This window comes from Oncorhynchus gorbuscha, linkage group LG13, assembly GCF_021184085.1.
Source record: "Oncorhynchus gorbuscha isolate QuinsamMale2020 ecotype Even-year linkage group LG13, OgorEven_v1.0, whole genome shotgun sequence".
Classification (NCBI taxonomy): domain Eukaryota; kingdom Metazoa; phylum Chordata; class Actinopteri; order Salmoniformes; family Salmonidae; genus Oncorhynchus; species Oncorhynchus gorbuscha.
In genome coordinates this window covers 72,197,109-72,209,187 of record NC_060185.1, presented here as the reverse complement: position 1 = coordinate 72,209,187, position 12,079 = coordinate 72,197,109, and the positions used below count along the sequence as shown (strand labels likewise).

General features: G+C 43.2%; 1 protein-coding gene across 1 annotated transcript in view; it reads right to left on the bottom strand.

The window, feature by feature from the left end:
* Positions 1-630: 630 nt before the first annotated feature.
* LOC123994107 (gamma-aminobutyric acid receptor subunit alpha-2-like) overlaps positions 631-12,079 on the bottom strand; it is a 72,695-nt gene continuing 61,246 nt past the window's right edge. Inside the window, exon 10 of the mRNA XM_046296615.1 lies at positions 631-1,684. Coding sequence (XP_046152571.1) covers positions 1,376-1,684 — 309 coding nt within the window. The 3' untranslated portion in view covers positions 631-1,375. The remainder of the gene's footprint in view (positions 1,685-12,079) is intronic.

Here is a 12,079-nt window from a genome sequence, read left to right as displayed (position 1 = left end):
TTGAAGAATATAAAATATATTTTGATTTGTTTAACACTTTAAAAAAAGTTACTATATGATTCCATATGTTATTTCATAGTTTTGATGTCTTCACTATTATTCTACAATGCAGAAAATAGTCCAAATAATGAAAAACGCTGGAATGAGTAGGTCTGTCCAAACTTTTGACTGTTACTGTACATTATTTTCAACATAGCAGTATTTGTGCAATCTTTCATAATAAGTCCTGTTATAAATAACAAAAACATTAAGTTTAGCATGTCTTTGCAGGGTGACTTTTTATATAATTTGTTTTTAATTTTGGTTCCAACCCCTGATTCAAAAGCAGCTCACCTATATATTTTTCATGAAAAAAAAGAAGTTACAGAAGCTTATCAAGTTAGCATTCAGTTCTAGGTGCTCAATACGGGGCGGCAGGTAGCCTAGTAGTTAGAGCATTGGGCCAGTAACCGAAAGGTTGCTAGATCGAATCCCTGAGCTGACAAGGTAAAAATCTGTCGTTCTGAGTATTGATAACTCTTGCTAGTGATTGAGTAGCGTGTAAATGTGTGTGTGTAATGCATTGTCATGCTCTGGCACATAATATCGCCTTATCCAATACATGTATATCATAGAAGAAAGGTTGCCAAATAAACCGTGCAGCATATTATCATGCTGCAGTATTTCCTGTGGTCTTTCTGCACAGTTCAGTGCTGTTTTGTGTGAGGAAGATGGCACCTGCCTTCAATGTAGTATGTGTAAAATATCAAAAATTGATAATAATCAACTTGAAACATTATTACACAGTATGGTTTGTTTTGCTTATGTTGATATTTTGTTTAACAATAATAAGTTACATTGCAATACAACAAAAGCATTAAAAAAAAGATGACTCTTTTTTTTGCATTGGCTTGTATAGAAAAAGAACTTCATACCATAAATGAGAAATCCCTGGTTAATGAGAAACATTAAATTGTTAGCCCACAAAAAAAGTTAACATAAGAAATATATTTTTTAAACTATTAAAAAAAAAATGTTTTGACTTAAATCTCTCGATTCTGCAAATAAACATCTCAAGGTTCCTTTCGTAGATTTTTCAAACATGTAAACATCACTGGTCAATAAAACCATAAGATAAAATAAATGTATTGTTCAATGATTTACATAACCAAACACACAAGTCATGACTATAAATACATCTATATTTACAAAAGCAGTTGTTTCCAAAAGCACTGCAGAATGTGGTGTAGAAAAAACAGGACAGAGGGGGAGAGAAAGCAATCCAGGGCTTGTCTGTCTTGTACCAACAAACCAAGAGTTAGCAGATACTGGTCATATTTGGTAAGTATTTCAGTTCCGTAATTCAGATGTATTACAATGCAGGAGGGAGAGACCTCTAGGTTGAGGGCACCATATCCTTTATATACGGTTCTCTGTTTAGGTACGTGGCCCAGTAGACTAAATTGAAGCTGCTAAACAGGACTGGGAACATAATCCTTGAAATCCTATCGATTTTGCTCACACTGTTGAAAGTCTTCTTTGGGTCCGTTTTGCCACCCACCTTGCCAACCGCCATGTTGGGGTCAACGGCGCCACCCTTGGCGATGGTGGACAACCCTGAGTCCTTGGTGATGTTGGGCGCATAGTTGGCCACCGCCACGGCATACGCGTTGTTCTTCTTCATGGTGGAGGCCTTCTCTTTTTTCTGTGGAAGGAGCCAAAGTTAGTAGCCAGCAGTCGTCAGACGAACCTGTCACTTCCGGCCAGCATGTGTTCCAGACAGTCCTTCCTGGATGGTGAATGCACCCAGGGGGGGGGGGGGGGGTGTCTTAATAATAATGAATGGGATCTGGGAAAGGATAGTGCATCAATCTAAATGCAGGGAAGTGGTAACATGAAGGTTAGCTGGGCCTCCGATATGCTGTCAGGCACCACGCTGTCAACACAAATTACTGTCACAGCTCACTCTGATGTCATTCATTCACTTGGCTATTTACAAGTTAAACATGTTTGCGAGGTCAGAATGAGTATTTTATACACTGCTCCAAAAAATATAGGGAACACTAAAATAACATCCTAGATCTGAATGAATGAAATATTCTTATTAAATACTTTTTTCTTTACATAGTTGAATGTGCTGACAACAAAATCACACAAAAATGATCAATGGAAATCAAATGTATCAACCCCTTGAGGTCTGGATTTGGAGTCACACTCAAAATTAAAGTGGAAAACCACACTACAGGCTGATCCAACTTTGATGTAATGTCCTTAAAACAAGTCAAAATGAGGCTCAGTAGTGTGTGTGGCCGCCACGTGCCTTTATGACCTCCCTACAACGCCTGGGCATGCTCCTGATGAGGTGACGGATGGTCTCCTGAGGGATCTCCTCCCAGACCTGGGCAAAAGCATCCGCCAACTCCTGGACAGTCTGTGGTGCAACGTGGCGTTGGTGGATGGAGCGAGACATGATGTCCCAGATGTGCTCAATTGGATTCGGGTCTGGGGAACGGGCGGGCCAGTCCATACCATCAATGCCTTCCTCTTGCAGGAACTGCTGATGTAACAGTATAACTTTAGACCGTCCCCTCGCCCATACCCGGGCGCGAACCAGGGACCCCCTGCACACATCAACAACAGTCACCTACGAAGCATCGTTACCCATCGCTCCACAAAAGCTGCGGCCCTTGCTGAGCAAGGGGAACAACTACTTCAAGGTCTCAGAGCAAGTGACGTCACCGATTGAAACGCCACTAGCGCGCACCGCTAACTGGCTAGTCATTTCACATCCGTTACACTGACACACTCCAGCCACATGAGGTCTAGCATTGTCTTGCATTAGGAGGAACCCAGGGACAACCGCACCAGCATATGTTCTCACAATGGGTCTGAGGATCTCATCTAGGTACCTAATGGCAGTCAGGCTACCTCTGGCGAGCACATGGAGGGCTGTGCGGCCCCCCAAAGAAATGCCACCCAACACTATGATTGACCCACTGCCAAACCGGTCATGCTGGAGAATGTTGCAGGCAGCAGAACGTTCTCCACGGCGTCTCCAGACTGTCATGTCTGTCACATGTGCTCAGTGTGAACCTGCTTTCATCCGCGAAGACCACAGGGCGCCAGTGGCGAATTTGCCAATCTTGGTGTTCTCTAGCAAATGCCAAACGTCCTCCACGGTGTTGGCCTGTAAGCACAACCCCCACCTGTGGACGTCGGGCCCTCATACCACCCTAATGGAGTCTGTTTCTGACCGTTTGAGCAGACACATGCACATTTGTGGCCTGCTGGAGGTAATTTTGCAGGGCTCTGGCAGTGCTCCTCCTGCTCCTCCTTGCACCAAGGCGGAGGTAGCGGTCTTGCTGCTGGGTTGTTGCCCTTCTACGGCCTCCTCCACGTCTCCTGATGTACTGGCCTGTCTCCTGGTAGCGCCTCCATGCTCTGGACACTACGCTGACAGACACAGCAAACCTTCTTGCCACAGCTTGCATTGATGTGCCATCCTGGATGAGCTGCACTACCTGAGCCACTTGTGTGGGTTGTAGACTCCGTCTCATGCTACCACTAGAGTGAAAGCACCGCCAGCATTCAAAAGTGACCAAAACATCAGCCAGAAAGCATAGGAACTGAGAAGTGGTCTGTGGTCACCACCTGCAGAACCACTCCTTTATTGGGGGTGTCTTGCTAATTGCCTATCATTTCCACCTATTCCATTTGCACAACAGCATGTGAAATTTATTGTCAATCACTGTTGCCTCCTAAGTGGACAGTTTGATTTCACAGAAGTGTGATTGACTTGGAGTTACATTGTGTTGTTTAAGTGTTCCCTTTATTTTTTGAAAAAAATATTTAATAAGAATATTTCATTCATTCAGATCTAGGATGCGTTATTTTAGTGTTCCCTTTATTTTTTTGAGCAGTGTATATTATCACTTGTGAATAATGCCCAGCATAGGAAAAATATATTTTTTGACGACTTTTTCTAATCATAGCCGTACACTTCATGTAGCCTAGCCCATAGGCTTATGTTTTAATAAGGTTTGTATCACAACTAAAATGGCCAGATAACTTAAAATTAAGCACATTAAACCGCTTTACAAGGGACGTAGAGGCTAACTTGCAGACACAACCAGCCTGTGAATTTCAAGTTTGGGGAAGAACATTTTCCCCATACAAATGCACCTTTATAATAAAATCATTACTGGCATAACTGCATTTACAGTCACTTTTGATAATAGTGTTTTCCGCATTTATGCGCTTATAATGTAAAGAAATAGCCTAATAGTTTATCAACATTTTAAGCTAAACGTTCTGATCTGTTAAGTCAGCCACATTGCGTAAAAACGTTTTTTTAATGGGAGTGGTTGAATTAATTTGGGATCTATCGCATCCCACAGCTGTCCCAGACTATGCTTGGAATAGTTATTTCTCGCGCAGAATAGAATAGGTCCACCTTTGTACTATGGGGGATAGTAGATTGACATAGGCTAGTGCTTTTGCTGTTTGTTAGGCCTTACTCATCTTGTTGGCTGATGAAAAGTAAATCTGGAGAGTTCTTCCAACATCTTCAATATGCACCTCGGTCGGAATTGGATAAGGACACGCGTAGTTGCGTTCCGGATGTGTCCGTCTTCATTTGAAGCCTGTGAGAAAGACCCTATCACGTGATGGAGCGCGCAGCACTCAGGGAGAAGGGAACATCAGCAACTGGCTGCAAAAGGCATGCATTTCTTTAGGGTGCATTGCGGCCACACAAAAGGGATGCCTCCGTGAAATTCTAGGTATTATCAAGTGCTTGTCAAATTGTGAATGAGTTACTCATGTAGTGTGTACAGCCTGCGCAAAAAAAACGAAGCAGAGCTCATGCCTTCAAACTTTTTCAAATCATCATTAGAGTCACGTCATGCAGCCTTACAATGTATTAAAAATCTAAACATATAGCCCAGCGTTTGGGGAACAAAAAGTTACAACTCCAAATTAAGTATATAGGAATACCTATTTATGTGTTAACCGCTCAATGCAGAATATGTGCGCACTACCTTAAATCGTTTGGAGAAAATATCCTTTCTATTTTATTCAGCTTTGTTCAATTGTGTTCTTCATGCTATAAAATAATGCCATGGAATTCTAAGCAAATGTTGTCTGCTTAATGAACTAGTGTAGACCACTGCCATTTGGCATAGCCAGATCAGGACCTAACATAAGGACAACTCAGAGTATGCTATTCTGTTCTTCTGAAATAGACTGCATTTTCTTCATACCATGCTTCTTAGACATGTCTAAAATAAATAATGGATTTATTGTGAAGGCTTAGGCTATATTACATGGATGTATTAGACTTTTTAAAATGTAGATGTTCCAAATGTCAGCATCAGTGGCTTGTTGGCAAGGTGGAAGCCAGGAAATGCTAAATGTGTTTATGTTAATTAATGGTCAATTACCGTGAAGCCGACAGTTCTTTGCTTGTCAAACACAGGCAGACTAAATTTTGTGACCGCCAGTGCCCTACTCACAACCGCAGACCATATGTAACCACGCCAGCCTGGGACCTCCACATCCATCTTCTTCCCCCCTGGGAACGTCTTAGACCAGCCTCCCGGACAGCTGATGAAACTGTGGGTTTGCACAACCAAAGAATTTCTGCACAAACTGTCAGTAACCTTCTCAGGGAAACTCATCTGTGTGCTCGTCGACCTCACCAGGGTCTTGACCTGACTGCAGTTTGCCATCGTAACCGACTTCAGTGGGCAAATTCTCACCTTTGATGTCCACTGGCACGCTGGAGAAGTGTGCTCTTCATGGATGAATCTCGGTTTCAACTGTACGACGTTGTGTTCAACGTTGTGAACAGTGCCCATGGTGGCAGTGGTGGTATGGTATGGGCAGGCATAAGCTATGGACAACAAACGGCAGCGGCAGCGTAGCCTAGTGGGTAGAGCGTTGGACTAGTAACCGGAAGGTATCCCCGAGCTGACAAGGTACAAATCTGTCGTTCTGCCCCTGAACAGGCAGTTAACCCACTGTTCCCAGGCCGTCATTGAAAATAAGAATATGCTCTTAACTGACTTGCCTGGTTAAATAAAGTTTAAAAATAAATAAAAAAATTGCACTTTATCGATTTGAATGCACAGATACCGTAACGAGATCCTGAGGCCAATTGTCGTGCCATTCGTCTGCCGTCGTCACCTCATGTTTCAGCATGATAATGCATGGCCCCATGGCAAAAGAATCTGTACACAATTCCTGGAAGCTGAAAATGTCCCAGGTCTTCCATGGCCTGCATACTCACCAAACATGTCACCCATTGAGCATGTTTTGGATGCTCTGTATCGAACAATATCCAGCTACTTCACGACAGCGTGTTCCAGCTACTTTGCACAGCCATTGAAGAAAAGTGGGACAACATTCCACAGGCACCAATCAACAGTCTGATAAACTCTATGTGAAGGAGATGTGTTGTGCTGCATGAGGCAAATGGTGGTCACACCAGATATTGACTGGTTTTCTGAACCACGCCCCTAACTTGTTTTTGTTTTATGCATCTGTTGGTCACATATACCTATCTGTATTCCCAGTTGTGTGAAATACATAACATTTATTACAATTGACTGATTTCCTTATATGAACTGTAACTCAGTTTTGTAACTAATTGTTGCATGTTTTTATTTTTGTTCAGTGAAATTCAAAAACCACACCTGGTTGGAAGCACCTGCTTTCAATATTGTTTGTATCCCTGGCAGTTACATGTACAGTGAGCCAAAAACTATGACAACTATGACAGACAAAATGAGAAAAAAATCCAGAAAATCACATTGTAGGATTTTAAATTAATTGCAAATTATGGTGGAAAATAAGTATTTGGTCACCTACAAACAAGTAAGATTTCTGGCTCTCACAGACCTGTGACTTCTTCTGTAAGAGGCTCCTCTGTGCTCCACTCATTACCTGTATAAATGGCACCTGTTCGAACTTGTTATCAGTATAAAAGACACCTGTTCACAACCTCAAACAGTCACACTACAAACTCCACTATGGCCAAGACCAAAGAGCTGTCAAAGGAAACCAGAAACAAAATTGTAGACCTGCACCAGGCTGGGAAGACTGAATCTGCAATAGGTAAGCAGCTTGGTTTGAAGAAATCAACCATGGGAGCAATTATTAGGAAATGGAAGACATACAAGACCACTGATAATCTCCCTCGATCTGGGGCTCCATGCAAGATCTCACCCTGTGGGGTCAAAATGATCACAAGAACAGTGAGCAAAAAACCCAGAACCACATGGGGGGACCTAGTGAATGACCTGCAGAGAGTTGGGACCAAAGTAACAAAGCCTACCATCAGTAACACACTACGCCGCCAGGGACTCAAATCCTGCAGTGCCAGACGTGTCCCCCTGCTTAAGCCAGTACATGTCCAGGCCCGTCTGAAGTTTTCTAGAGTGCATTTGGATGATCCAGAAGAAGATTGGAAGAATGTCATATGGTCAGATGAAACCAAAATATAACTTTTTGGTAAAAACTCAACTCGTCGTGTTTGGAGGACAAAGAATGCTGAGTTGCATCCAAAGAACACCATACCTACTGTGAAGCATGGGGGTGGAAACATCATGCTTTGGGGCGGTTTTTCTGCAAAGGGACCAGAACGACTGATCCGTGTAAAGGAAAGAATGAATGGAGCCATGTATCGTGAGATTTTGAGTGAAAACCTCCTTCCATCAGCAAGGGCAGTGAAGATGAAACGTGGCTGGGTCTTTCAGCATGACAATGATCCCAAACACACCGCCCTGGCAACGAAGGAGTGGCTTCGTAAGAAGCATTTCAAGGTCCTGGAGTGGCCTAGCCAGTCTCCAGATCTCAACCCCATAGAAAATCTTTGGAGGGAGTTGAAAGTCCGTGTTGCCCAGCGACAGCCCCAAAACATCACTGCTTTAGAGGAGATCATCATGAAGGAATGGGCCAAAATACCAGCAACAGTGTGTGAAAACCTTGTGAAGACTTACAGAAAACGTTTGATCCTTTGTCATTGCCAACAAAGGGTATTTAACAAAGTATTGAGATAAACTTTTGTTATTGACCAAATACTTATTTTCCACCAAAATTGGCAAATAAATTCATTAAAAATCCTACAATGTGATTTTCTGGATATTTTTTTCTCATTTTGTCTGTCATGGTTGAAGTGTACCTATGATGAAAATTACAGGCCTCTTTCATCTTTTCAAGTGGGAGAACTTGCACAATTGGTGGCTGACTAAATACTTCTTTTGCCCCACTGTATATGCTTTTTTGAAAATGAACAAATACATTCTGAAGGATGGGTTGAAACTAAGCACCAACCTTTCCACATCAGCTTTTATGTTTTTTGTTGATGTTGTCACGAACTGATTAACAAGGTGCAAAGTGTCTTTTCCCCATCAAAGTCTGATTCACTTCAAACGTATCTTCCCACACAGAAAGAGCTCTTATCACTCTATGGCTCTTTCACAGTTTCTCTCTCCTTTTGTTATTTTTTCCATCTCAACTCATTTATCCTGGCTATGCTTCATGGGGTCTTCCTCCCTGAACATTTACCCATTTATCCTGGCTATGCTTCATGGGGTCTTCCTCCCTGAACATTTACCCATTTATCCTGGCTATGCTTCGTGGGGTCTTCCTCCCTGAACATTTACCCATTTATCCTGGCTATGCTTCGTGGGGTCTTCCTCCCTGAACATTTACCCATTTATCCTGGCTATGATTCATGGGGTCTTCCTCCCTGAACATTTACCCATTTATCCTGGCTATGCTTCATGGGGTCTTCCTCCCTGAACATTTACCCATTTATCCTGGCTATGATTCATGGGGTCTTCCTCCCTGAACATTTACCCATTTATCCTGGCTATGCTTCATGGGGTCTTCCTCCCTGAACATTTACCCATTTATCCTGGCTATGCTTCATGGGGTCTTCCTCCCTGAACTTTTACCCATTTATCCTGGCTATGCTTCGTGGGGTCTTCCTCCCTGAACTTTTACCCATTTATCCTGGCTATGCTTCGTGGGGTCTTCCTCCCTGAACATTTACCCATTTAACCTGGCTATGCTTCGTGGGGTCTTCCTCCCTGAACATTTACCCATTTATCCTGGATATGATTCATGGGGTCTTCCTCCCTGAACATTTACCCATTTATCCTGGCTATGCTTCATGGGGTCTCCCTTCCTGAACATTTACCCATTTATCCTGGCTATGCTTCGTGGGGTCTTCCTCCCTGAACATTTACCCATTTATCCTGGCTATGCTTCATGGGGTCTTCCTCCCTGAACATTTACCCATTTATCCTGGCTATGCTTCATGGGGTCTTCCTCCCTGAACATTTACCCATTTATCCTGGCTATGATTCATGGGGTCTTCCTCCCTGAACATTTACCCATTTATCCTGGCTATGCTTCATGGGGTCTTCCTCCCTGAACTTTTACCCATTTATCCTGGCTATGCTTCGTGGGGTCTTCCTCCCTGAACTTTTACCCATTTATCCTGGCTATGCTTCGAGGGGTCTTCCTCCCTGAACATTTACCCATTTATCCTGGCTATGCTTCGTGGGGTCTTCCTCCCTGAACATTTACCCATTTATCCTGGCTATGCTTCATGGGGTCTCCCTTCCTGAAAAGCTACCCATTTATCCTGGCTATGCTTCGTGGGGTCTTCCTCCCTGAACATTTACCCATTTTTCCTGGCTATGCTTCATGGGGTCTTCCTCCCTGAACATTTACCCATTTATCCTGGCTATGCTTCATGGGGTCTCTCTTCCTGAACATTAACCAATTTATCCTGGCTATGCTTCATGGGGTCTTCCTCCCTGAACATTTACCCATTTATCCTGGCTATGCTTCATGGGGTCTCCCTTCCTGAACATTAACCAATTTATCCTGGCTATGATTCATGGGGTCTTCCTCCCTGAACATTTACCATTTATCCTGGCTATGCTTCATGTGGTCTTCCTCCCTGAACATTTACCCATTTATCCTGGCTACGCTTCATGGGGTCTCCCTCCCTGAACATTAACCAATTTATCCTGGCTATGCTTCATGGGGTCTTCCTCCCTGAACATTTACCCATTTATCCTGGCTATGATTCATGGGGTCTTCCTCCCTGAACATTTACCCATTTATCCTGGCTATGCTTCATGGGGTCTTCCTCCCTGAACATTTACCCATTTATCCTGGCTACGCTTCATGGGGTCTCCCTCCCTGAACATTAACCCATTTATCCTGGCTATGCTTCGTGGGGTCTTCCTCCCTGAACTTTTACCCATTTATCCTGGCTATGCTTCGAGGGGTCTTCCTCCCTGAACATTTACCTATTTATCCTGGCTATGCTTCGTGGGGTCTTCCTCCCTGAACATTTACCCATTTATCCTGGCTATGCTTCATGGGGTCTCCCTTCCTGAAAAGTTACCCATTTATCCTGGCTATGCTTCGTGGGGTCTTCCTCCCTGAACATTTACCCATTTTTCCTGGTTATGCTTCATGGGGTCTTCCTCCCTGAACATTTACCCATTTATCCTGGCTACGCTTCATGGGGTCTCCCTCCCTGAACATTAACCAATTTATCCTGGCTATGCTTCATGGGGTCTTCCTCCCTGAACATTTACCCATTTATCCTGGCTATGATTCATGGGGTCTTCCTCCCTGAACATTTACCCATTTATCCTGGCTATGATTCATGGGGTCTTCCTCCCTGAACATTTACCCATTTATCCTGGCTATGATTCATGGGGTCTTCCTCCCTGAACATTTACCCATTTATCCTGGCTATGATTCATGGGGTCTTCCTCCCTGAACATTTACCCATTTATCCTGGCTATGATTCATGGGGTCTTCCTCCCTGAACATTAACCAATTTATCCTGGCTATGCTTCATGGGGTCTTCCTCCCTGAACATTTACCCATTTATCCTGGCTATGATTCATGGGGTCTTCCTCCCTGAACATTTACCCATTTATCCTGGCTATGCTTCATGGGGTACCAATTTACTCTCCCTCTCTGAACATTTAAGTAAAATATGCTGTGATCTTTTGTGTTTGTATCGCCAAATTCATTTGTCTGATCTGGCACCTGATTGGTTTCAGAAAGTATTCATAGACCTTGACTTATTACACATTTTGTTGTGTTACCACCTGATTTTTGTATCACACAATTTTTGTATCACACAATGTGAAAAGATATATTCAGTACCAGTCAAACATTTGGACACCTACTCATTCAAGGGTTTTCTTTATTTTTATTATTTTCTACATTGTAGAATCAAATTGAAGACATCAAAACTATGAAATAACACATATGGAATCATGTAGTAACCAAAAAAAGTGTTAAACAAATCAAAATATATTTTAGATTTTAGATTACTCAAAGTAGCCACCCTTTGCCTTGATGACAACTTTGCACACTCTTGGCATTCTCTCAACCAGCTTCAGATGGAATGCTTTTCAAACAGTCTTGAAAGAGTTCCCACACATGCTGGGCACTTGTTGGCTGCTTTACCTTAACTCTGCGGTCCTTAACTCAACCAAGGAGAGTGATGGAGTTCTGCATCAGATGACCTGGCCTACACATTCACCCAACCACAACCCAATTGAGATGGTTTGGGTTGAGGTCGGGTGATTGTGGAGGCCAGGTCATCTGATGCAGCACTCCATTACCTTCCTTCTTGGTCAAATAGCCCTTACACAGCCGAGGTGTGTTGGGTCATTGTCCTGTTGAAAAACAAATGATAGCCCCACTAAATGCAATCCAGATAGGATGGTGTATCGCTGCAGAATGCTGTGGTAGCCATGCTGGTTAAGTGTGCCTTGAATTCTAAATAAATCACAGACAGTGTCATCTCCAAGGCAACCCCACACCATCACACCTCCTTCTCCATGGTGGGAACCACACATGCAGAGATCATCCGTTCACCTACTCCGCGTCTCACAAAGACACGGAGGTTGGAATAAAACATCTCAAATTTGGACTCATCAGATCCAAAGGACAGATTTCCACCAGTCTAATGTCCATTGCTTGTGTTTCTTGGCCCAAGCAAGTCTCTTCTTATTGATGTCCTTTATCAAATCAAAGTTTATTTGTCACG